Here is a 27,451-nt window from a genome sequence, read left to right on the forward strand (position 1 = left end):
AGAGCAGTGTAGTGACATTTGTTTATGTTTTTAACAAATAAAACTTGCCTGAAGATCAGAGCACAGAGTTAAGCCACCAGAGGCCAGGCATTGGTGGTGCACACCTTTAATCCCAGGATTCATGAGACAGAGGCAGATGAATCTCTGTTAGTTCAAGGACACCCTGGGCTACATGAGATTGAACCACTCTCAAAAGAAAGAGAATTTACACAAATCCCATGCCTTTAATCCCAGCACTAGGGGTGGAGACAGGAGTGATATGGCTGGGCAGAGAGAGGAACATAATGCAGGAGAGACAGGAGCTCACTGCCGTCTGAGGTTTGGGGGAGACAGGTGCAGTCTGAGGATCACCCCTGCACCTGTAGTCTGAGATGCAGTCTGAAGTGACAGTCTAAGCACAGGACCCCCCTTTGGTCTGAGAACTGGTAGAGGTAAAAGGTCTCTCTAGTGGCTGGCTTCTCTGCTTCTCTTCAGCTTTCACCCCCTAATATCTGACTGGGTTTTATTTATTAAGACCAATTAGAATTCATGCTATAGAGCACTGGCTGCTCTTCCAGAGGACGCGGGTTCAATTCCTGCACCCACATGGCAGCTCAGAACTGTCTGTAACTCCAGTTCCAGGGGTGGCATCCTCACACAGATGTGCATGTAAGCAAAGCACCAATTCATATAAAATAAATAAATTTCAAAAAGAGATCCCACAAGATGGCTTAACAGATAAATGCATCTGTTGTCAAGACGCGAGAGTGGTTCCCAGAATGCACCTGGAAGACGAGAACTGACTCCTTAGAGCTGTCCTCTGATTTCCACACCCATGTCATGGCACATGTGTACACACACACATACACACAAATAAATAAAACGGAAAAAAATTACTTAAGAAAATAATCTAACATGTCAAACCCAGCCATGCATACCCTTGGTTGGTTGTATGTCCTGATGCCACAATTTACTGATTAGAAAAGAGCTTCACTGGAAAACTCACAGCTACTAGAATCAGAGTAACAGGAGCGCCAGACTTCTGAGCAGAGAGACAGCTCAGTGGATCGCAGAGCTTGCTGTCCAGACCTGAGGACCCGGGCTCCATCCCTGAAGCCCACAAAATGGTAGGAGATAACCAATGCCCACAAGCTGTTCTCTGACCTCCACATGTCGGTGTGGGGCACACACACACATAATACATACACAGATGAATAAATAAATGTAAAACAAACAAAGCACCAATGAGAGGAGTTACAGGATCCACTGAGCATTCTGTAGTTCTAGAACGAAAAGAAGACTTTGGCTTCAGCTTGTGTTTCCAGCCTCAGGGAAGACTGCCATCCACCTTCTAGCTTACGGTACAGCAGCATCTGGACAGACAGTCTAGACGCAGGATCATGGGATGTGGGGAGGGAAGGGGGCTTTAAGTTTTCTCTCTCCTCTCTCTTAGAGACCACGTACCTGTCAGGTAAACATTCTACCAGTGAGTTATAATCCAACCCTGCAGATATATGGTTGGGAATACCGGAAGAAAACGATGACTTCAGTATAAGTATGAAATATAATTAATCAAAAACAACAACAAAAAACAAACGGAGAGAGAGAGAGAGACAGAGAGACAGAGACAGAGACAGAGAGAGACAGAGAGCGCACTCAGAAGGTAAAGGCACCAGCTGCAAAGCCCAGTGACCCGAGTTTGGCCCCCTGGAGCCCACATGGTATTAGGAGAGACCCAACTCTCATACACTGTCCTGTCTTCCACACCAGTGCGGAGGCACATCTCACATATACATTCATGCGCTCTCACACACAGAACAGGAAGAAATGTAGAACAGTTTCTAACCATCCACACCCCCAGGACAGAGGCCCCCTCAGGCTCCCACACACCTCAGGCAGGGACTGGGACACGGATACACCCTTCCCCGGATGCCTGCCACCTGGGTACTGCACACCACTGGACTTGGGATAAAGGAGGAAATGACCGTATGCTAAGCTGTATGGACTTACTCAGTGGAACATTATCTGCACTTAGTCCACCAAATAGGAAAAGCTTATCATCAGCGATTGCTGTCAGCGTGTGCCATGACCGATGTTTGGGGCTTTCTCCATTAACAGAAATCCTGTAGCAAGGAAAAAAATTAGACTCAAACTTTGAATTAAACAAAATGAGGATTTTTTTTATCATCTCAGGTCTTTTTTTTCCCCAGCACAGTCTTATCACGCAGCCAGGCTGGCCTCTGGCTCACAGTGCTCCTGCCTTGGCCATTAGTGCTATGCACTGAGCACCACGCTCATCTCAAATCTTCTTTTTATTTTTTGTTTTTGTTTTTTGAGACAGGGTTTCTCTGTAGCTTTGGGGTCTGTTCTGGAACCAGCTCTTGTATACCAAGCTGGCCCCAGACTCACAGAGATCCCCCTGCCTGTGCCTCCCAAGTTCTGGGATTAAAGGTGTGCGCCACCACCGCCATGGGCTCATCTCAGATCTTAAAGGAAAACTGAGCTGGGGAGTGGAGGTGTACACTTGCAATCCCAGCACCTTAAGATCGTGCATTTGAGGCTATCCTGAGCTACACAGAAACCTCAAGGTCAGCTTGAGCTATATACAGAGATCTTGCTGGGAAAGAGAGAGACAGGAAAGGGGGAGGGGAGGAAATAAAAAAGGGAGGGAAGGAAGAAGAAAGGATGGAGGAAAGAGGAAACAAAGGAAAATAAATACTTTGGTTATAAATCATTTAACAAGCACGAAAATATGTTTTAAAAGGAGACTACTATAGCCTTGCCCCCCAGCACAGAATGGATATTAATTTGGCCCAATCTTTGAGGACTTCTATGTGCTTGCTAATTGTGCTTCCTAAGAACACAGACTGGGATCACAGATTGCTATGCACCTCGTTTCACTCAGTATGATCCTCAGGCTTCCACAGAGCAGTGTCTTTTGACACTGGAAGCCTGGCAGCCCTGGGCACAGGTCCTGTGATGTAAACAATCCTACAGCAGACAGGACTGAGCTCAAGCGTTGTCCAGGCTTTGTTTTAGTTTTTTGTTGGGTTTCATTTTTTTTTTTTTTTTGGTTGTTGTTGCTGTTTGTTTTGCTTTGTTTTTTGGAAATAGTTTCTCTACATAGCCCTGGCTGTCCTGGAACTCACTCTGTAGACCAGGCTGGCTCAAACTCAGAGATCCACCTGCCTCTGCCTCCTGAGTGCTGTGATTAAAGGTGTGCGCCACCACTGCCCAGTACTTTTATCTTTTGCTTATTTTTTATTTTATGTGCATTGGTGTTGTGTGTTTGTGTGGGGGTACCCTGGATCTGGAGTTACAGGCAGTTGTAAGCTACCAAGTCGATGCTGGGAACCAAATGCAGGTCCTCTGGAAGAGAAGCCAATGCTCCTAACCGCTGAGCCATCTCTTGTTAAAAGTTGCAATAAACATTTTTTTAAATTCATACACACACATTCATATCCATAAATATACTTGTATTGTCTTCAGAGAAATCCTGAGTCAAAATTAAAGTTAACTTTCTTTTCTTTTGTTTCTTTGTGAGTCTTACTCTGTAGACCAGGCTGGCCTGGAACTCACTCTGTAGACCAGATTGGCCTCAAACTCCAGAGCTCTACCTGTCTCTGCCTCCTGAGTGTTGGGAGAAAAGGCCTGCACCATCACCGCCCACTCCAGTGTCTAGCTGAAGCACACCGTAGGCTACCTTTCAGGAAGAAACTGTGCTGGCCATACTTCTACCAAGCGTGCTGCCACAGCTCAGCACGGGTGGCCTCGGGTGGCCTCTGGGCACCCGTTCTTTCTGGGAGCTGCTCCTTTGTGTCCTTTCCACTTTCCTACTAGATTGTCGGGTTTTTCCCTCTAAGAGTTCTTGGGGACTTTTGACTTCAACTTTCTCTCTAAAAGAAAAAAAAAGCTATCAATAAATATTGCTTTCAGTTTACTTTTGGTTCCCATTTTCCAATATGCCTTTTAGCATTTTATGTACTTTTTTGTAGAGAAATCTTTAATCTTTAGCTGGTTTTACAAATAAGTCTTTTTCACTTACTGAGTTCAGGGTTACATAATATTTAATGCCAAAATTTTAAGAATAACTTGATATTGTCTTCTCACACTTTTAGTTTGTTTGTTTTAAGACAGGGTTTCTCTGTGGCTTTGGAGCCTATTCTGGCACTCGCTTTGTAGACCAGGCTGGCCTTGAACTCACAGAGATCTGCCCGCCTCTCACTCCCGAGTGCTGGGATTAAAGGCGTGGGCCACCACCGCCCGGCTCTTCTCACACTTTTATGGTTTTACTTTTTTATTTGCTGGGGTTTGTGTTGTTTTAAAGACAGGGTCTTGCTATATACCCCAGTAAGGTCTCAAATTTGCCATGTAGCTAAGTCTAACCCCAAACTCTGTCTTCCTGCCTCAGCCTCCTGAGTATACAAGTAAGATTACATGGTGTAGCACCATGTCTGGCTAGTCACGGTTTTATTTGTGTATGTGTGGAGGCCAAAGGCCATCAACAGGGCTGTGACTCGGGAGCAGTCTGTATTAGCTTTGTTTGTTTGTTTGTTTATATGTGACAGGGTTTTTCAGCTGCCTGGAACTTGCCAGCTCAGGTAGGCTGATTGGCCAGCTAGCTCTAAGAATCCACCTCTCTCTGCCTCCCCAGTGCTGTGACCGGAAGATCACACACCATACCTGGCTTTTTTTTTTTTTTTTTCAAGACAGGGTTTCTCTGTAGTTTCTAGAGCCTGTCCTGGAACTAGCTCTTGTAGACCAGGCTGGCTTTGAACTCAGAGATCCGCCTGCCTCTGCCTCCCGAGTGCTGGGATTAAAGGCGTGCGCCACCACTGCCCGGCTCATACCCGGCTTTTTATATGGGTTCTGGGGACCTGAGCTGGGACCTCATGTCTGCTAGGCAAGCACTTCCTGGCTGAGCTATTTCCCTAGTCCTCGTGGTTTTATTTATTTATTTGGGTTTTTTTTTTTCTAGACAGGGTTTCTCTGTATAGTCCTGGTTGTCCTGGAACTCACTCTATAGACCAGGCTGGCCTCAAACTCAGAAATCTGCCTGCCTCTGCCTTCTGGGATTAAAGATTCATACCACCATCAACTGGCCTATGGTTTTATCTTTAATAGTATTTATACTTTATAATAATATATAGCCCTGATTACATCGCATTACAGGAATATCCAAGTTAATATGTAATTTGACTTTCATCCATTTATCTAGGTGATGGTGTGTGGAATGATTCCACCAGTCATCCCATCTCCATTAGAGACCTGTCCCCAAAGAATACTCACTATAAAGCCGATATTTTCACAAGATTCTTTTCAACTCTTACTATTTTTATGCTTTGTATAGTTTGCAGAAACCCCACTTAGCTGACTGTGGTACCTGGAATCCTTTCACTTGGGAGGCTGAGGCAGAACAACCAGAATTCAAGGCCAGTCTGGGCTACTTGGTGAGATTCTGTCTCAAAAGGGAGGGAGCAAGGGAAAAAATTTAAATTTCATGTTTTTTATTTAGATACATAATCTAAAAAAATCAGCTCAATTTCAGAAACCCAAGTTTGGCTTCTGCCCACACCCACGCCCACACCCATCCCCCCAGAGTGGACTGCGGCCTTCAGACTCACCTGCCAGACCAAGTCCAGGTATCCAAGTTTAGATAGTGAAGGTCATTCATCCTAGTTTGCTGAAATAAAAAGCATGATGGTTGGACAGCGTTTTAACTCTTTTATGGAATAAAATGTTAGTTTGCAAACAAGTTCAGATTAAGTACAAACTGCCCTAGTCTACTGAGCACTGGAAGTTTAAATATTAGAAATCAATTCTAAGGACTAAGAAAATTAACATGGAGCCCCCAGAATAATGGGCCAGAGAAGCAAATGGAAGAGATGGTTTAAAGCAACAACTTAGGTGATAAGAAACTAACCATCCCTGACCCTGCACGCAGGTGGATGGTTCTCCTCACTAAAATACAATAAACTCATCTGTGACAGTGTGTGGAGGATCTCTTTGGGAAACAGAAGACAAATACAAATTAGTACTAGGTGCAGCTTCATCTCTTAGGTTATTTGAATGTTCAGAAGCTCCACAGAGTCAGAGGACAAGTTTTGATAAACATCACCCATGAAAATATCATTTCCATTGAAAACACTGACCAAAACGCGTCCGCCAAAGATATACCCTTTATTTCCCAGAACTGCACATGAATGCGCGGCTCGTGGCTGTGGCGGAACTCCACCCTGCAAGCAGAGATCAGAACAGAGGCAGACTTGAGGCAGCTGTACCAGCCACATCCTGTGCTCAGTCAGAACTACAAATAGCTTCTTCAAGAAGAAAATGCACCCCTCTGTCCTTAAATGCCCACCACCCCAACAAAATGAAAGTTCATATAAATTTAGTTTGAAATATAAAGATTTTAAAAATCAGATTTTAAAAAAATCTCTCCTCTTCTCTTCCCTTACTCCACAACAAAGATCTAATGTTACATCACAGAGACTAAGAATTTTCTCATGGCCCCCAAAGTCCTCAAATTCACAAAACAACTTCACTAATGGCTTAAGTCAAGCTTAAGTCCTTCTCATTTCCTAGGCAATATTGGATTTTAGAAGTTGGTTTTTTTGTTGTTTTGTTGTTTTTCTCTTCCTAAAATTCTTAGAATATAAAATAAAATACTTCTCTATCCTTTATCTTGAATGAAGCTCATCCGATGTTTCAGGCTCACTTGAATAACCGTACTGAGATCCAGCTGGTATAAAGAATTAGCATTTACCTCTGTAACTGTTAAATTGAGAAAAAATCATTTTAAAAAGTTGGTCCCCAGGGCTGGAGGGATGCTCACTGGCCAGGAGCACCGGCTGCTCCTGCAGAGGGCCTACTTCAGTTCCCAGCACCACAAGGCAGCTCACAACCCTCCGTGTAACTCCAGTTCCAGGGGATCCAATGCCCTCTTCCAGGCTCCTCAGGCAATACACACGTTTCCCACATACACATGCAGTCAAAACACCCATTCATATAAAATAAATCTTTAAAAGGTATTGATCTGTTTGGTTTCTATATACTGTTTAAATGAATCTGAATTTATGTTTGGTGTTCAGCAAATAAAATAACAGTGGTAATAAGTTTTCTCTTGCTAGAATCACACGTAGCTCACGGGTTTGTAAAAGCACAGGTGTTGAGCTAAGGGTACAATTCCATGTGGAGAACAAGCCTAGTATGTATGATGCTGTTCACTTGATCTACCACCGGGAAAAAAGAAAGAAAAAACTCTTGGACTCTGTTTTAAAAGGGCTTTTAAAAAAGAGCTGCTAATTCCCACAGGCACTTGGGGTGGAGAGAGGCTGTAGTGAGCCATGCCTGGAATAGCTGCACAGGGAGGCAGAGGCAGCAGCTCCAGGCCAGTCTCAACCACACAGCAAGCTTGAGGTGCGCCAAGACCACATGAGACTCTTTCTTAAAAATTGAAAATCTGGGCAGTGGTGGGGTAGGTACACTTGGGAGGAGAGGCAGTCGGATCTCTGAGTTCAGGGCCAGCCTGGACTATAGAACGAGTTCCAGGACAGACAAGGCTTCACAGAGAAACCCTGTCTCAAAAAACCAAAAAAAGAAAAAAGTAATTGTTAATAGGTTTTAAGGGCACTTCACTTCTATGGCTGGGTGCAGTGGCCACATCTTTAATCCTAGCACCAAGGATGTAAAAGTCAGGGAGGATTGCAAGTTCTAGATCAGTGTAGTCTACACAAAAGTCTACACCAAAGACAAAAAAGGAAGGGAGAGAGGGAGAATTATTTTTCATGCAATTACAAACTCAAGTACTAAAATCAAGTAACTTTGGAAGAAGGCACTTTTAAAATAACAATGAATATAAAAGTAACACCCCGCCCCCAGAAACACATGCAAAAAAAAAAAAAAAAAAAAAAAAAAAGAGTTTATCAAGAAAGGAAAAGCTGGTAAGAATGAGAGTGGACTGGGCTTAGAGGAAGGGCTTCGGCTCTGGAGGCTCCAGGTAACTTAGTGCTTACTTTAATTTCAGGTTGAGACCAAGTCTTTGTCTTTGTGTCGAACACATGGACATCATTGTGCCAGCCCCAGAATATCTGCTCCTCCTAAAACAGAAACCAACAGTTAGGAGCTCCGTGGCTGAAACACCAGAACAGTTCCTACATATGTACTGGTGAAGTGACAGGCAGCTTTGCCACAGTGGCAAAGCCAGGCCCACGCCACACCCCACAGCTGCCCTCAAGCCCACACCGCACTGCTGCCCGCCTCCAGGACCGCGACTCCCTCACTCAGCGGGTTTTCACTTCCTCAGTTGTTTGAGACAGAGTGAACATTTATATTTTGAGACCTATTTTCAAAATTTATCTTTGCGCCGGGCGATGGTGGCGCACGCCTTTAATCCCAGCACTCGGGAGGCAGAGGCAGGCGGATCTCTGAGTTCGAGGCCAGCCTGGTCTACAAGAGCTAGTTCCAGGACAGGCTCTAGAAACTACAGGGAAACCCTGTCTCGAAAAACCAAAAAAAAAAAAAATTATCTTTGCTATAATAAACTTTAGTTGGCTGTTGCTTGCTGCATTCAAAAAAGTACTAATTGGGGGTTGGGGGAGGGGAGTAGGATGGAAAGACTGCTCAACATTTAAGAGCACTGACTGTTCTCCTGGAGGACCCAGGTTCAACCCCCAGCACCCACAGGGCAGCTCACAACTGTTTGTAACTCTAGTCCTGTGGGATCCAACACCCTCTTTTGGCCTCTGCCAGCACTGCACACACATGGTGTACAGACATACATGCAGGCAGAACATCTATACACATAATATAAAAATAAAGCTTAAAAAATGTTAAATTCACCAGGCATGATGGTGCATGCCTTTAATCCCAACACTCAGGAGGCAGCGGCGGGGATCTCTGAGTTTAAGGTCAACCTGGTCTTCAGAGTGAGTTCTAAGACAGCCAGGGCTACACAGAGAAACCCTGTCTCAAAAAAAAAAAAAAAAAAAAAAAAAAACCACCAGTAAGTAAGTAAATTTAAAGTTAAACTCTAATTGATCCCTCTACTTTGACAAGAAATTTGGTTCCCCTTTCTAAAAAATGTTTTTCATAGTTGGGCATGATTAATCCCAGTACTTGGGAGACAGAGGCAGGTGGGTCTCTGTGAGTTCAAGCCCAGCCTCGTCCACAGAGTGAGTTCCAGGACAGACTCCAAAGCTACACAGAGAAACCCTGTCTTGAAAAACCAAATGGGGAGGGGGGGAGAGAGAGAGAGAGAGAGAGAGAGAGAGAGAGAGAGAGAGAGAGAGAGAGAGAAGAATGGGGGGCAACTCATTATTCCTAAGACTTACAGTGATGCTGAATTAAAGAAAAAATTAAAGAGTGATTACTTCCTTACCCAAGATGCATCATGTACATCAAAACAGTCTTGAAGTTCGCTGTGCCTCCTATACCCATAACCACCAAAATATATTAATCTGAAAAACAAATGCAGAGGACAAACTTCAGGGGTCTTGTTTCTAGTTTGCTCAGATAGTTGAAATAGCTGGGCACCATTGCCCAGGTCTGCAATTCTAGCACTCAGGAAGCTGAGACAGAAGGATTCTCATGTGTTCCCAAGTCAGCCTGGGCTACTTAATGAATTCTAGGCCAACTCCAAAAGGAGACCCTGCAGCAAAAGTCATGTAAACAAAAGGAATTTGAGGGGCTGAAGAGATGGTTCAGTGGTTAAGAGCACTGGCTACTCTTCCAGAGGATCAGGGCTCAATACCCACATGGCAGCTCACAACTCCAGGGAATTCAATACTCTATTACATGCAGGCAAAACACCTATACACATAATATAAAAATAAGTAATAAATTATTTTTATTTTATTTATTTATTTTATTTACTCTTGTGTTTTGAGACAGGATTTCTCTGAGTAACAGCCTTAGCTGTCCTGGAACTCGCTTTGTAGACCAGCCTGACTTCGAATTCACAGAGATTTGTCTGCCTCTGCCTCCCCACTGCTGGGATTGAAGTGCACCACCACCCTCAGCTCCATAAATCATTTCTTAAAATATGAATTTGAAATCGATTTCTTCTCTTACCTTACCCACCTAAACAAACCAAATAAACTACACAATTAGGGTTTAAAAAAACAAAGAACTCAGGGAACAACGAGACATAAAGGAGATAACCTCAGCAGGTGACGAACCTACAGTGGGAGAGAAGAGCTCCACAGGCATACCCATGCCTCCTGCAAGGGCAGGAGAAAGAGGACACTAGGTACGAGGGGACCTGTAAAGAAAAACCACCAAGCTGCCAGCCGTCATGCTTGGGCTGGGATGGCAAATTAGAGTCAGAGGAAAGTCAGCCTCAGGGGTTTTGAACACGTGTCCCGATTCTTGTAGTCTTTAGGGAAGCTCAGTATGGCCTTCAAAAGCTGGACCAGGCCGGGCGGTGGTGGCGCACGCCTTTAATCCCAGCACTCGGGAGGCAGAGGCAGGCGGATCTCTGTGAGTTCGAGACCAGCCTGGTCTACAAGAGCTAGCTCCAGGACAGGCTCTAAAGCTGCAGAGAAACCCTGTCTCGAAAAACCAAAAAAAAAAAAAAAAAAAAAAAAAAAAAAAAAAAAAAAGCTGGACCAGGGCTTGCGGGATAATTAGTAGCAGGGTGTTTGCCTAGCTGTGTGAAGCCCTGGGTTCACTGAAGAACTGAAGGGGGAAAAAGCAGAAGTTCAAGAGGACAGGTGAGCAAATCCCCTGGAGATAATTTAAACTTTCAACCGCTAGAAGCACCTGTATCAGAGCAAAGTTGTACCCAGGAATCATTTAAGGAATCTGAAAAGGTCAGACCACCAGAGACTGTGCTTTGGAGCTTTAGAAGTTTCCAGTAGCAGATGTGTGGAAGCCACACCCAAGAAGAAAAGAAACACAGACTTAGGGGCTCTTTGTGGGGGGGCAAAGGGGCCATCATGATGGACAGGGTGGACAGAGGAAGCTGGCCTTCCACTGCGTATTTTTAAATATGACTTCAGATTTTAACAGGTCAGTGTGCTAATGATCTAGTAACATAATAAATTATTCAAAGCAAAAAATCCAAACATCATTTCTTCCATTTTTTTGTTTGTTTGGTTGTTTGATTTTTGGTTGCTGTTTTTTTTGGGGGGGTTCCTTTGTTTTTGGTTTTTTGGACACGGTTTCTCTGCAGCTTTGGATCTTGTCCTAGAACTAGCTCTTGTAGACCAGCCTTGAAGTCACAGAGGTCCGCCTGCCTCTGCCTCCCGAGTGCTGGGATTAAAGGCATGCATCACCACCACCCAGCTCCCATGTTCACTTTTATGACTTTTATGACATGGTTTTAGGACGCTGTTGCCACTGACATCAAAACAAATTATAATTACTGGAAAACATGGTGATTCCTCAAGCTTGGCCAAAGGCTATATCCTAACCTAAGGATATTAAAGTTCACGTGCCACTTTACCTGTCTTTGAACACCCAGCAGGAAAGTTTGTCACGTGGTGTGGGTGGTTGTCCATCAAACTTGGTGACTTTTTCCCAGACATAAGTTCCATCTCTTGTTCGTAAGTTGACATAGTAGAGCTTTGAAAAGATGGCAGTAACATTAGGCGCCAACACATCTGAAAATGAACTCTGTATGCGGGGAGGGGAGGGGTCTGCCATCCAAAACCTAACCCAACTTTTATTTCCAATAAATACCCATTGGAAATTTTAAATTATAGAACTGAGGAAAACAAGACGTGATTACAGACACAATGCTGTGGAGAACGAACGTACTGCAACAGTCCCTTCCCCGCTGCTCTTGCCTGTGGGCAACAATCAAGAATGCAGCTAACTGAGGGAGGGCAGAGGAAGATCACAGCTGCTGCACCCTCAATCTGGCTTTACAGTCTAACGACTCTAAACTTGGGATGCCCTCCAGTTATCTTCTCCTTAAAGGATTTGCAGATGTGTGGCATGAGACGGCACATGAGGGACTCATGGAGCCGCACTCTTGAGGTAGGAGAAAGGATTACTCGGTTGCTGTAGCCTCTGTCATCATAGCCTCCAAAAACGTACAGCCTGCCGTTGATGCAAGCCCCGCAGCTTCCCGACATGGAGGTGGGGAGCTCTCCTTCCATCAGGTGCATTCTCCTACAACAAGGACCACAGAGAATCTCTTACTTTTCCAGCAGACAGCAGCTCCCTTTAAATTCCCGAGTACTCTTCCCAGAGCCAATTGGAAGCAAATGTAATTGTAGCCAGGTGCCATCACACACACCTGTAATCCCAGCACTGAGGCAGCTGAGACAGGAAGAGGAGAGTTGGGGACCTGTCTGGGTTACAAAGTGAGACCCTATCCCCAAATAAAAGAAAACAACGAATAAATAAAGAAGTGTGAAGAGATCCACAAAAAAGACTTTCATCCAGCTGGGGAGGGGATAGTCAAAAACCCTCTTCAGAGACAGTGAAGGTTTTGAAAGGGATGGGGAGGGACAGAGGGAGAGAGAACTGTAGAGAGAGGAGGGGATGTTGTGAACGCAGGGTGTGAGAAGCCTGCTCTTCTCCCCTGCGGTCTGCAAAGGCTCTGAGTTAGAAGACTCGCATTTTGTGATAAGACAGTACTCACCACAGCCCGCTGTCAAGGTCGTAGGTCCAAAGTTCATCGCTCCGGCAAGTACACCTCATTGTCTTCAATAGACTAAAATAAAGAATGCACAAAATTACCACTTGTATTATGTTTTTCACGTATAAAGTTCAAATAGTTCCTTGGGGTGAGAAAAGCTGAAATCAATGTTCAGAATAAAACGAGAAATATATGAGTCTCAAGAAAAAGGCTCAGGGTAGCTAAACTTTCACCTAGAAAAACAACTAAAGGCATAACAGAGCATCGCAGGTCACACATTACAGACGACCGCTGGGGTGAAGGAGAGCAAGAGAACGAAGGGCTCTTCTGAAGATATAACCAGGCACACTGCACCCATTTGGAGTGTGCTGTAGGGTATTTGCACACTGTGTGAATTTGGATTGCTGTGATTGGTGTAATAAAGGTCTGAACGGCCAATAGCTAGGAAGGAAGAGGTTAGGTGGGACTTCCGGGGGACAGAGAGAACTCTGGGAAGAGAAAAAGGCAGAGTCACCATCCAGATGCTGAGGAAGCAGGATGGGTAGTGTGGGGAGGTCGAGGAGGACACTGGAGAGGTTGGACATAGGGTGCAAAGCAAAGGTAACCAGGCCACATGGAAGAAGGTAGATTAATAAAAGAGACTAAGTTATAAGAGCTAATGGGATAGTGGCTAAGCTGATGGTCAATCTGTCATAATAATGAAGGTCTCCATGCAGTAGTTTGCAGGCTGACAGGTCCAACATCAGAGTACTGCTCTGTGAGGGACCTGCCATGTCCTCTGCATCGCCTCTCTGAAGGCTGTTTCACGCATGATTCCCCGACCTGGAGACACGTGGGACACTATTTCCCCCAGCAGGCTGGAAAGCTGTTTTCTCAGACCTCATTACACCTTAAAAATTATTTGGTTTTTCTTGTTTGAGAAAGGGCTTCACTTGTTCAGACAGGCCTGCAGCTCACCACAAACACCACAGGGGCAGAGTTCACATCTACTGTTATAGTTAATTCTCAGAGCTTTGGACAGTGTCCTCAGAGACAGGTGGACCTCTGTGAGTCAAGGCCAGCCTGGTCTACAGAGCTAGTGCCAGAACACCTCATATGTAAAAGGCAAATGGAATTTTTTTGTTGTTTGTTTTTGAGACAGAGTTTCTCTGTATAACAGCCCTGGCTCTCCTGGAACTCGCTCTCACTGAGATCACCCCGCCTCTGCCTCCCGAGTGCCGGGATTAAAGGTGTGTGCCATCACCGGCTGGCTATGGTTAATGGAATTATACTGGAGAGCCAAGCAGGGTTAATTCCTGAAGAACTGACTGCAGCTTCACCCAGGAATTTAGAAGGTCTGTTTGACTAATATTTCACGGGGGACACAGAAACACAAGAGAAGCAAGAGTCAAAGAAGCTGGCTCTAGTTGCCCAGGGCCTTCACCCCCCGCATTACACCTTCTTAAATGGAGCTTTTAAAAGATTTATTGTGTGTGTATGTGCGTGTATGTGCATGTCTGTGCAGGTGCACATGGAGGCCAGAGGCATGGAATCCCTTGGGGCTGGAGTTTACAGGCGTTTGTGAGCCATCTGACATGGCTGCTGGGAACCGAAATCAGGGCTTTTGAAGAGCAGGAAGCACTCTTAGCCACTGGGATGCCTCTCCCAACCAATCTCCTCTCTTCTATATCAAGTTTCCTTTCCCACTGATCGTCCCTATGAACGGCCAAATATGATTTGACCCATCTTTCAAACCCGAACCATTCTCGACTTCCTCTCTTTCCACTCCTCTGCTCCCGTCACAGAAAAGCCAGAGTAAACAACCAACCATCCACACCGAATTATCTGTAGTGAGGCTGTTGTCACAGCCTGCGCCCGTGGCGTCTGAGTCTGGGCTTTTGTGCAGGCTATGCAGGTGCTCTAGCGGCCAGCTGTGCTGGCACCCCCGGCTTGGCACTTGACCTTTGAACTTCGAGAGTCAACACAAAGGTTTAGCCAGGAAAGGAGTCCATAACCTGAATGGCATCACTGGGGATTGTCATGGTGGAAGAAGAGAACTAATTCCTGCGAACTGTCCTCAGATCACACACCCCACCCGGCAACACAGGCCCATACAAATAAACAAGTGCAGATTTTCACCTCGAACTTTATGAAGCGTTGTATGAATGTAAGTAGGGGAGCAATAAAATGACTAAAAATAATTGCGTAATTTCTATGTAAACAAAAAGAACTGAAGAACAAACCCTCTGAAGCAATCCTCAAATTGCAAAAGTTAAGGAAGGAGAATGAGGAACAGCCGAGAGGAGAACACATAAGACACGTTCAGTGACGAGTGCACCAGGCCGGTTGTGGCGGCCCAGCCTTTCCCTGCAGCTCAGGAGGCAGAGGCAGGACATCTCTAGGGTCTCTGTGCGAGGCCAGCCTGGTCTACAGAGGGAGAGTTTCCAGGCCACCCCAGGGCTAGACAAAGAAACCCTGTCTAAGACAAACAATTAAATAAATAATAATATATATAACAATAATAATATTTAAAGAATGCTGCTCTAAGTAGAGAAAATCTGAATGCTTCCTTAAGTAAACTATAGGTCCAACAAATAATGAAAAATACAAAGTATGCGAAGCACTGATGACGCACGCCCATAATCCCAACACTCGGGAGGCAGAGGCAGGCAGATCTCTCTGAGTTCGAGCCAGCCTGGTCTACAGAAAGAGTTCCAGGAAAGTCAGGACTACAAACCAGACAGAGAAACCCAGTCTTGAGTACAATTTTTAAAAAATTTAGTATTGTAAAAAGACAAAATATTGCTTACCCAAAGTTTGTAGCTAAAGGAGCATTTGTAAGAAAATGCACAGCCTCAAGTAGTATATTAGCCAATTTAAGGGAGCAACCTAAGAACCCAACTTCAGCAGTTCAAGAAGGAGATGACCTGGTGGGCAGTGTGCAACTGCCTACTCAAGGAGCCGAGCCGGAATAGTTCAATGCCTGCCTGGGCCTTGGAGTGAGTTCAGTTCAAGGGCACCCTGACCAGGTGTGACACATGGCACCCAAAATAAAAAAGACTTGAGACATAGATTAGCAACAGAGCTTGCTAGCAAGATCCTAGGTTCAATTCTCAGTCTTGGAAAAAAAAAAGAAAGAAAGAAATTCAATAACTAAAGCAGAATAAGCTGGTGGGGAGGAGTTAATGCCTGGCAGCCCACACTTGGAAGTGGAAGGCAGGGAGGAGACTACCAGTTCCAAGCCAGGCACTGGTCTATTATGCGAGTTTTCAGGACAGCTGGGCCTACAGAGTAAGACTTCTGTCCCCCAAACAAACAAACAAACAAAAAGCAAACAAAAACCACTATATAAATCACAGAATACTAGAAGTAATAAAAATAATACTAATAACAGAAAAAATAAAAGTACCAGAGGTGCCGCGCCCCGCGCCCCCGTGTCTGCGTTCAGTGCGCTATTACCCAGTTACCGAGCTTCGGGCAAGGGGGCTGGAGGTTAAAATACACACCTCACACAGGACAGACAGCGACACGGGTCATCCTTGAATTCCCCAAGAATGCCCCTCTTATTGTGTTCAGGGGCAGATTATATAGAGATAGCCATGCCCAAGCCAAACCCCACCAGAAACCACTCTCCTGCCATCAGGAACTCCTGAAGGTCTCGTGCTCAGAGCAGCTGTAGGTACTCAGATCAGGGGGATTACAAGAAATTCGGATCTTGGGTCTCACTGCTCCCAACACAGAGGATCCAGTAAATTGAGCTTATTATCAAAAGGCTGATAAACCTCTGACGAGATTATCTAAGGGAGAAAGAAGTCACCAACAGCAATTTTTTAGAGTGGAAAAGGGGACATATGTATGTAGTGATATTTTTATCCTGTATTTTTAATAAATAAAGCTTGCCTGAAGATCAGAATGCAAAGCTTAAGTCACTAGAGGTCAGGGGGGTAGTGGTGCACACCTTTAATCCCAGGACTCTAGGAGACCAGAGGCAGAAGGATCTCTGTGAGTTCAAAGCTTCCCTGGGCTACCACAAGACTGATCCAGAAACAGATCCAGGTGTTGGGGGCTCACACCTTTAATCCCATCACTAGGGAGGTGGAGACAGGAGCCATGTGGCTGACCGAAGAGAGGAGGGTAAAGGGGAAAGAGACAAAGAACCACTGGAGTGTGGAGTCTGAGGATTTGTGGAGACAGCATGTCACCCTTTTGGTCTGAGGTAAAAGGTCCTCTCTAGTCGTTGGTTGCTTTGCTTTTCTGATCTTCAGCTTGAACCCCAATATCTGTCTCTGGGTTTTTATTACTTGTGCTACACTGAGTAGTTTAGATAGGTAGGTAGTAGAGACAAAATCCCTTACACTAACCAGACCAACAGCAAAAATCAACTAAAGAAAGATTTGAACATGAAAGGCAAACTAAAATGTTTAGAAAATAATAATGGGCACAAGAAACAGAAAACACAGAGCACTGAGAAAAGGGCTGGAATTCAAATTATATTAGAATATATTATGTTATACTTTTGGCCAAAGAAAGACTATTGAGAAAGTCAAAACAAACTCCAAACTGACATTTTCTTTTCAAATTGCATTAATTTTAAATGTGTAAGTGCTTTTTTTTTTGCATGTATGTCTGCACACCACATAACTGAGGAGGTCAGAAGAGGGTGTTGGATCCCTTGGGCCTGGAATTACAGAAGATTGTGAGCAACCTTGTGGGCACTGGGAAATGAATCCCAGTCCTCCAGAGCAATCAGTGCCTCTTAAGAACCAAGCCACCTCCCCAATGTGAGAGGGCTTTTCCTTTTCTTTTACATTTAGTGTGTGCACACCACAGCACCGGTGTGGAGATCAGAAGACACACGTGGATGTTGGTTCTCTCTTTCCACAGCGTGGGTGCAGGATCGGTCTGAGATCATCAGATGTGACACTAAGGTGCCCTCACCTGCTGACCCATCTCACTGGTCCATCGTTCAATTCATATAACTATACACTAAAGAATTCATGTAAATCTTTAAAAAAACACAACCCAACAGAAAAATGCCATAGACAACTATTTCACAAAGAGAAAACACAAATAGATCACAAAGGTATGAAAACAAACTGGTACTTATCAGTAACCTTGGACCACCAAGCCGGTTCTGTGGGTAAAAGCACTCACCACACAAGCCTGGGAACATGGGGCAGAAGAGGACAAGAGAATCGCCCAGAAACGACCACCAGCTCGCCTGGAATCTGCAGCAGCAAGCCGCAGGCAGCACGGCGGAAACAAAGGGAAGGAGAGAACCAATTCCACAGTTGTCCTTTGACCTCCACATATGCACCACAGTACACGTCCCTGCACTCCACACACACACACACAAAACACCCACCACCAACAACCATCATAATCTGAGCAATGAAAACCAAACTACAATGAAATACCATGTCACCCTCACTGTGTTGGCGAAAAACTAAGGGCAGATGCAGCAAATGTTGTTTAGGATGTGGAAGAATGGAGGAGGCTGGTGGAGATGCAAATTAATACAAATATTTGTCAACAGTCTGAAATCTCCAATTCAATTTGCCTGACAGTGGCCCCAACACTCTATTCTTTGGTTCAGACCCTAGAGAATGAGCACACCCTGTGCAGGTGTAGTCGCACCCTGTGCACGTGTAGTCGACAATGTAAGGATGCTCGCTGCGGCGCTGCTCATTATAGCGATGGAACAACAACGTTCACCAAAAGTGGAACAGCTGAGTAACAGCGAGCTTACACAGCACAACACTGCAAGGATACACTTCAAATAACGGAGTGGCTTGCAGTGTACTTGAGAACTATTTGATGATATTAGTGAAGTTAGAGCACAGGTCCATGAAGAAATGAATGAATAACTAGAGGACTAAGAGGGGGTGGGGTGGAGTGGGGTGGGTGGTGGTGGTGCTAGTGGTGATGGCAGCAGGCAGCTAAATCTCTAGGTTTAATCCCAGCACTTGGAGGCAGAGGCAGGCAGATCTTTGAGTTTGAGGTCAACCTGGTCTACAGAGAGAGTTCCAGGACAGCCAGGACCTCAGAGAAACCCTGTCTCTAAATTCATACATACATACATACATACATACATAGCACCTGCTGCTCTTCCAGAGGGCTATAATTCAGATACCAGCATGCAAGTCAGGCATTTGGGTGGCTCACAACTTGCTATTTCCTACTTCAGGGGATCTGGCGCCCTCTTCTGCCTCGTAGGTTACTCCCACACACAGCAGCCATATACATACATACACATAGCAATTTTTAAAAAGAACAATTAAAACTGATTTTAAAAAACATGTGCCTCGAGGTGGTGGCACAAGCGTTTGATTCCAACACTCAGGATACAGAGGCAGGTGGATCTCTGTGAGTTCAAGGCTAGTCTGGTCTACAAAGTGAGTTCTAGGACAGCCAGGGCTACACAGAGAAACCTTGTCTCGAAAAACAAGCATATAAACCAAAAAAAAAAAAAAAACATAAACCTATAAGGGAAAAGTAATACTATAATTAAATTCTCAGATCAAATACTATACTGTTTACAGATATATGCATGATAAAACTATTTTTAAAAGTGTCAAAGAAGAAATTCAAGATATTGATCATCTGGTAAGATGGTATTCATCAAGGGCTCTGACCATTATGAAAACAGAACATTCAGTCTTAAAACAGAGGACACAGGGCCTGTAGCTTAGTTGTGTATTGCTTACCTGGCTTACACAAAGCCTGGTCGATCGTAGAACCACATCAACTGGGCACGGCATGCACACCTGTAATCCCAGCACTCAAGAGATAGCCAAGAGGATCAAGGCTTCAAGGTTATCCTCGATATAGCAAGCTTGAGGGCAGGCCTGGGACGCGTGAGACCCTGACTCAAGGCCAGTGGTGATGGTAATGGTAGTGGTGCATGCCTTTTCTCCCAACACTCAGGAGGCAGAGGCAGGCAGATCTGAGTTCCAGGCTAGCCTGGTCTACAAAGCAGGTCTAGGACAGCCAAAGCTACACAGAGAATCCCTGTCTGGAAAAAAAAAGACCCTGATTCCTCCCCCCCCCAAAAAAGTAGTTAAATAAAAATAAAATAGCAGGAACAATAATGGAACATAGACCTGAATACTCAGAAGCATCCCCCATAAAATTTTAACAAAAAAATAAGAATGGAGTCAGCAGTTCTAATAGAATAGTGAATCCTGGGGCCATAACAGTGCTGGTGGCAGGTTTTATATAGCATCAAATGTGTCTGCAAGAGCTTCAAGGCTTAATGATATTCAAAGGAAACATAAAACTCCACCAGAGGAGCAATGTCACAGGAATTAATTTAAAAAAAAAAGAAACACCACATGGGAGAAATGACTCGGTGATTGAGCATGAATGCTCTTGCAGGTGGACCCACGTTCAGTTCCCTGCTCCACACCGGCTAGCTCACTCCTGCCTGAAACTCCAGCCTCGGAGGACCCACGCTCTCTCCTGGACTCTTGAGCAAGCGCACTCACGTGCATATACTCACATATATACAAACATAAAGAGCAACCACAGGCTCTCCTTCTCCCCCACATCCAACAGTCTTTATTTCCCACATTGTAGTTTACAGGTTGTTCTGCTAAAAGTGCTGGGAAGGAATCTCCCATTCAGAGGCAGATTATCTTAAGACGCTGCCCATGGTATTAGCGCGCTGTATTATATAGCAAATAAAACAAAACAAAGAACAAAGGTAGCGATAACCTGTGGGCGTGCGGGTGAGGGAAGCAGTGTGGTCAACAAAGAAAGAAAACAAGAAGCTGAAAGTGATTAACTGATAACTCTAAAAAATTTTCTTTATAGTTATTTGGGATTTTTTGTGGGGAGAGTACACATAACCCATAAGGTACATGTATGCAGGTCAGAAAACAACCTGTGGGGACTGGCTATCCATCTCCTACCATGTGGGTTCAAGGGAGCAAACTAAGGGAACCAAGCTTAGACTAAGCACCCTGGACTGCGGGGCCATCTTTCTTCTTTCTTTTTCTTTCTTTCTCTCTCTTTTTTTTGAGACAGGGTTTCTCTGTAGTTTTGGAGTCTGTCCTGGAGCTAGCCTCAAACTCACAGAGATCCCCTGGCCTGGTTTCTTAATCTGGCAGGTGAGTGTGTTTATCTCTAAACAATATTTTATGTGATCCTTGGTGATATAAAATCCATAAAATTTAGCTGGGCATTGTAGTGCACACCTTTAATCCCAGCATTCAGTAGTCAGAGGCAGGTGGTCTCTGTGAGGTCAAGGCCAGCCTGGTTTACAGAGTGAGTTCCAGTACAGCCATGGCTACCAAGAAACCCTGTCTCAAACAAGGCAAACATGTAAGAGAAATGACTTTTAAGTAGCTCACGGGTCATCAGGGAGACTGGAGACCCAGCGTCTGGTCTTACACACAAGAGGCCACAGCGCAGAAAGTCTGCAGACTGACAGACACTGAGGTGCAGCTGTACCACTGCCCCTTACACCAGGCATCTTGAGCTTCTGAAATCGTGGTGCCAGGGCCACGCTCCTCTACAGGCAGGTAATGGATCTTTGTGTTTTTACTCCTATTTAATTTCTACTTTTTCAAATCTTTGACAGAGTCTCTGGCCCAGACTGGTTATTAGCGCCCTATGGCCAAGGATGAGCTGCACACCTGCTCCCTCTGCCTCCACCTCTGCAGCGCTGGGATTACAGCGGGGACCACAGGGCCATCTTTCCAACCCAACCCAGGACTTCCTATGCACAGGCAAGGACTCCACCTCCTGCGCCCTCCACTTTGAAACTCGCTTGCCAACTGCTCTTGGTTTTTTGTAGGACACACATTACACGAATTTACTCATGTGATTACGGTTCTCATTTCGCAGTGCTTTGAGAAAAGCTATTTTAAAAACTTTGAACTGCCAATTTTTTCTTTATATATCTTTCCAACTCAGATTTTCTTTTCTCAACCCAGGATTTTAAAATAATCCTCTTCCTTCCCCCACAGCAAAGTTCTGTTTTCCTGTTTAATTGTCAGTCCTAAGGCTCTGATGGAATTTCCCTCTAGCTGTCTTAGAAGCATTTATTGTATAATTAGTTACCCAGATTCAAAATGCTGCTTTTAGAAACAAAAACCAGTTTACACAGCCTGACTGTTCCTGCGATCTCTCTCCCAGCCTGTGGCACTGATTGCTTTAGAGCGCAGACACACTTTAGTCTCTGGCACTAAAGTCCTCTTCCTTCACCCCTCTCAAACATTTTCTAAACTGATCTTCTATACATAACAGGCAAGATTGTCATATTTATAGATTAAATTTTCTAGTAGTTCAGTCCTGTTAAGAAACAGAAGTGCCTGATTGAGGCACATACACCATCTATGGACAGACAATGACTCTTCCTTCACGATCTCAGGAACCACTCACATTTCACGGCCCTGCCAGCTGCACTGGCAGTCTGTGTGGACGCCAACAAATTGGGAAAGGCACAGGGGAGCAGAGGACAATAGAGTATCCTAGCACGACCTGCACTGGCCTCGTGAGACCAGCTTCAGTTCCATTGCTCTTCATTACTCAAGCAAGAAGCACCTCAGACAGCTATCTGCGGTTTCAGGACATGCATCTGTCAACTTCCACACGGGCACTGCTTGCATTAATGAGGAAAACTGAATGGAATATAAAACAGACAACGCCAACTATATTCCTAACCACCGACTGCTGGAATACCTTTCAGCCATCTCCTGCTCCAAAGGCCCTTCTAGGACAGTTGTTGGAAGAATCCCTGCATTTCTGGAGATAAGGCATGCTGTCTTTTTGGCTTCCTACTTTTATTCCCTTCCACTTATACCTGAGGCGTTATGGCACTGATGATGACTTCCCCCTCCCACTTATACCTGAAACATTACCCACTGCTGATTCCCCCCACTTACACCTGAGATAATACCCCCCCACACACACTTATACCTGACCTGTTACCGCTCTGCTGATGACTCCTGGGGTTTAGAAAGGTATAGACCCAGTATTTAAATCTGTGCTGTATTTTTCAGGGCTGTGTGTGTACTGCCTCTGCTCTTTGGAATATTCTGAAGAACTGGACTCTCATTGATTACGATTTTCAAGAGTAAAATAAAAATTTAAAACATTCCAACATTTCCTTTATGGCGTCAAAGAATTCTACACTGGTCTATTTCATTTATGGAGTTAAGGTGAATCCATACAAAGCTGAGCTATTTAAGATTGCTATTAGTTTTGAGACAAGGTCTTGTAGTCCAGGCTACCCTTGAACTCACAATCTAGCAGAGAAGGCCCTTCAGCTCCTGCTTCTCCTGCTTCTGCCTCCCAACTTCAGCCTTACAGGTGTGCTCCTACACAACCTGGCTGGCAAGATTATTTTAATTTTTTCCATTTACCTTATACCATTATCAAAACAACCCGATAATAACACAGCAAATAAAATTTAGTACATCTATATCTCCAAGTGGTAGATCTTTTAAAACATTATTTAAAAACTTCATGTGCACACAGCCACCATTTGTATATGTAATATGTGCATACAGCCACTATTCTGTATTATGAAGCCAGGCCAGGAAAGGACCACTAGTAATCCCAACACTCAGGAGGTGGAAGGTGAAGGATCAGGAGCTCCAGGGTGGTGCCCGAGACCTGTTTCAAAACAAAACAAAACAAACAAACAAACAAACAAAAGCAGACAAAGCCAAAAACAATGGGAGAGCTAGTTGTGGCCACTCCTGCCTGTAAATTTGAACCACTGGGAGGCAAAACCAGGAAACTAGCCCTAACTCTGGAGCCAACCTGGGCTACATGGGAAATTCTAGGCTAGCCTGTGTAAACTGCAGTGTGAGATCCGCTCAGTTAATTAAATCAATAAAACAAGGCTTCGATGGTCATATGACCATCAAAGGGTCAATGCCTTTCTTTATAAAATGGAGACTTGGGGCTGGGAAGATGGCTCAGTGATTAAGAGCACAGACTGCTTGCTCTTGCAGAGACCTTGGATTAGATTCCCAGCACCCACATGGTGGCTCACAACCGTCTGTAATGCCAGTTCCGGGTATCCAACACCCTCTTCTGACCCACACGGGCAGCAAGCATACACAAGACGCAAAGACATACATACAGGCAAAACATTCATGTACATAAAATAATCTAAAAATATTAAAATAAAATAAAATGGAGACTTGTCGGCTATACAGATTAGACCGTAATCTATGATCCTATTGGTTAAGATTGAGAGTTCCTAGGGACTCTCAAAAACTAATTCTGATTTTTTTTCTTCTGATACTGCACTACATTAGGAATAAACACACAAAACAACAACAAAAACCCACTTGGACCTGAGAATTCTTAACACACACATTATGCACTTTATTTCATTGTGAGTCACTCGGGTTACAGGTCTGTCATATAAAGGTATAGAGAAGTCAGAAGATGTAGCTTCTATTTGCAGTACGGCTTCCGTGGGGTTTATTTTCTAATCCGTAAACGAACGGGGTTGGCGTGTATAACCTGAATTATTTTTCCAGCTCGATAATCCTTGCTATCATCCTCCGATCATAGAAACAAAACAAACTCACATTCCAAACCGCCATGGCAATACGAATTTTCAACCACAGAACTCTGTGGTGCGGTGTTGCGAATACAAATCTATTTTTGAGGCTACATAAGTACTTAATTAGCAAAGAAATGCCACTAAAAATAGCTGATACATTTAACTGCTTGGTGACTTGGGTATTTTGAGTCGCACCGTGGCAATAGAAAGACAGTATAACACAGCACAGCGTCCTGGGGTCCTCTCCAGTCCTGCGCCACGGAGGCTGGAGAAGGCACGCACCCAGGGACCCCAGTTAGGTGGTTTAGGGAGCCGGGGCGGACCACGGGCGGCCCCGCGGCGAGTGGGGTGCGCTGCGCAGGCGAGCCTCCTGGAAAGCCGCTGGGGGTGCCGCGGTGACGGCAGTCATCCCCCCAGCCGCCGCTCCCGCGCCGCCCCGGCGCGCCCGCGCCCTTCCCCTTACCACGTAGCCCCCCCAAACGTAGAGGAAGTGTCCGTCCACCACGGCGCAGTGGCCGCTGCGCTCCTCGGCCACGCAGAACGCCTGCGAGTCAGCCATCCGCCTTCCGCGGCCCAGCCAGCTCGGCGCCCGCTCGCACGCACGAACGGAACGCGAGGAGGGTCCAGATTGGCGGAGGCGGAACCGGGAAAGCTGCGCGGCTGCGCGGCCGCCGGGTGCGAGGAGGGGGAGAGGGGAGGGGAGATTCGGGGAGGAGGGAGATTCGGGGGAGGAGGGGGGATTCGGGATGCTCCCGGCAACGCTCTTTAGACCCATCCTGCTCCTCTGCCTGAGCCTCTCTACAGCCACAGTCTGGACTTCTTAGGTCTTTAGTCATCTGGAACCGATTCTTCACTTCCTTCTCGTGACGTTCATTTATTTTTTAAAATTATTTTATGTGTATGTCTGTGGATCATGTACATCGTGGGCCTAGAGTTATGGGTGTGAACCTCCATGTGGGTGCTGGGAATCCAACTTGGGTCCCCTCAGCCCTCGCTCTCCAGCTCCATGATGTTCATTTGTGAAATGAGCTTGCCTATTTTCCTGAACTTGGGCCACGTGCTGGGCTTATGAACCTCACCTGGGCCAGCTCATTGACATGCATCCTCTCGACTTTTTTTGTAGTTCTGATAGTGCTCCGCTAATCCTCCTGCCTCAGCCTCCAGTGTGCTCACACTACCACGTCCGGCTATAATTTTTTAGGTTGGAAGTCACGTGTGAGGTTTTTGCTTTTGTAGTGTCTGGGTGCCTATGGTTTTTTTTTTTTTTTTTTTTGTTTTTTTTTTGTTTTTCGAGACAGGGTTTCTCTGCAGCTTTTTTTAGAGCCTGGCCTGGAACTCTTGTAGACCAGGCTGGCCTCGAACTCACAGAGATCCGCCTGCCTCTGCCTCCCGAGTGCTGGGATTGTGCCTATGGTTTTTGTTGTTTGTTTGTTTTCTTTTTTCCCTTCACGTGTACTTACTCTCGTGCTAATCACAGTTGAAGACATTGGCTCCTGAGGTGTTTCTTCGTGGTAATGTGTTTGAACACAGGCACAATTCCCCTTAACCCAGAAGAGAGCATTATTGTCTTCCCGGCTCTGTATCTTGCTTTCCCCCCTTGCATAAACTTTTTCTGGTGAGAGGAACAGCCTTCTATTCAATAGACCGAGGAAACAATTTCGTCCAAGTTGATGAACTAATGAGTTTAATTACAGTTACAAGAGCATGGCCTGTACCACTGAATAAAGAAAAATGTCTCTGCCTAGCAATTGTTAACTGCCTACAAAAGCTGGAGGATGGGAGCTCCTGAACCTTACTTCCCTCACAACTGTCAACTGTCTGTAAAGCCACTGGTGGCAGGGAGCCCCTCCCCCACCCCATAATCAGTGCTGATCACATTCTACGATCCGCCTCCCTCTTCCAGGTTGTCCCCTGAGACTTGGATAGGATGTATAGATGTACCATTCGGGCTGAGCATTCAGAAACCCTTCTACGGATTGAGTCTCTGCAGTAACAGAAACTTCGTTGACCAACTATGACAGCTATACTAATGGTTGGGCAGAAACACAAATGTTTAGAAGGCAATTAGACAGATACATATCACTTAGCAGCCTTCCAGAAAGTCTATGGTTTCCCCAGCCATGAGCTTTTGACCCGGTTTTCAGAACCAGCCACCAATTCCCTCTTGTGAGGTCCATGAATCCAATTAGAAAATAATTGGTTGTACCGGTAACAATTTCACCAATAGGCAGATCAGGCCTGAAGTGTTGATACTGTAGCCTACAGGACCCCCAGCCAAGTGGGACCGTTGGTTACAATTTTCCCCTAAGCAGCCCGATTAGTGCCTTCCAGAACTATGAAAGCTAGCCTGGAGGGAGGAGGACCAGTTCAGTCCGATATCGATTTCTCTGTGTCCTTTTCACCAAAGCATGTGGTATGTGACATCTTTGGCATCTATCTGTATTAGGGCTCTCTAGAGTAACAGAAATTATAGAATGAATCTCTATATAGGTAGGGGATTTATTAAAATGATTTAAGACTAATCTAACAATTGCTGGCTGTGAACCGGAAGTCCAAGAACCCAGCAGGTGCTCAGTCCACAAGATTGACTGTCTCAGCTGGTCTTCTGTAGGTGCTGGGATCCTGAAGAAGTAGGCTCTAACGTCAGTGCCAGTGAAGGAATGGATTTGCTGGCAAGGAAAGGGCAAGCAGGCAAAAAGCAAAAGGTTCCTTCTCCCGTGTTCATTTATGGAAGGTTCCAGCAGAAGGTGTGGCCCACATGCCTTGGATGTTGGACTGAACTGGCCCTTCCTCCCTCCTGGCTAGCTTTCATAGTTCTGAAAGGCACTAATCAATATGTCTTCCCACCTCAAGATCTGGATTAAAAGTGAATGTCTTCCCGACTCAAAAATCCATGTGAGAAGTGGATCTAACAAGCCTGGCTATGGTGGCACATGCCTTTAATCCCAACACTCTGGAGTCAGAGGCAGGCAGATCTGAGTACAAGACCATTCTGGTCTACAGAGTGAGTTCCTGGACAGCGAGGGCTACACAGTGAAACCCTGTATTACAAGAAAAAGAAAGTGGATCTGCCAATGTCAAATTAAGCAAAAATCCCTCACAGGTGTGCACTCCACTTTTGGATTTTTTAGTTAATTCCAGATGTAGTCCAGTAGACAACCAAGAATAGCAGTCACAGTCCACCCCTTGCCAATCTGACACGCAATCCTCTCCTCATATCATGATTAATTTCCAAATGAAAAAAATAACCAGGTCATAACACCTAAGTGTAACTATCCCACATACAATCATAAACACATTATCTATTTAACCAGGTCATAATTACACCTAACATATATAGTTATCCCTTAGACAACCACAAAGGCATTATAAAT

The 27,451-nt window shown here is 45.1% G+C and overlaps 1 protein-coding gene across 1 annotated transcript in view; it reads right to left on the minus strand.

Annotated features, from left to right (window-relative positions):
- Positions 1–24,671, minus strand: part of Klhdc1 (kelch domain containing 1) — a 37,257-nt gene extending 12,586 nt beyond the window's left edge. Inside the window, 10 exon segments of the mRNA XM_038336997.1 lie at positions 1,990–2,102; positions 5,604–5,662; positions 6,132–6,215; positions 7,995–8,078; positions 9,359–9,437; positions 11,426–11,544; positions 11,979–12,096; positions 12,572–12,612; positions 12,614–12,643; positions 24,541–24,671. Coding sequence (XP_038192925.1) covers positions 1,990–2,102; positions 5,604–5,662; positions 6,132–6,215; positions 7,995–8,078; positions 9,359–9,437; positions 11,426–11,544; positions 11,979–12,096; positions 12,572–12,612; positions 12,614–12,643; positions 24,541–24,636 — 823 coding nt within the window. The 5' untranslated portion in view covers positions 24,637–24,671.
- Between the last annotated feature and the right edge of the window lie 2,780 nt (positions 24,672–27,451).

This window comes from Arvicola amphibius, chromosome 7, assembly GCF_903992535.2.
Source record: "Arvicola amphibius chromosome 7, mArvAmp1.2, whole genome shotgun sequence".
NCBI lineage: Eukaryota > Metazoa > Chordata > Mammalia > Rodentia > Cricetidae > Arvicola > Arvicola amphibius.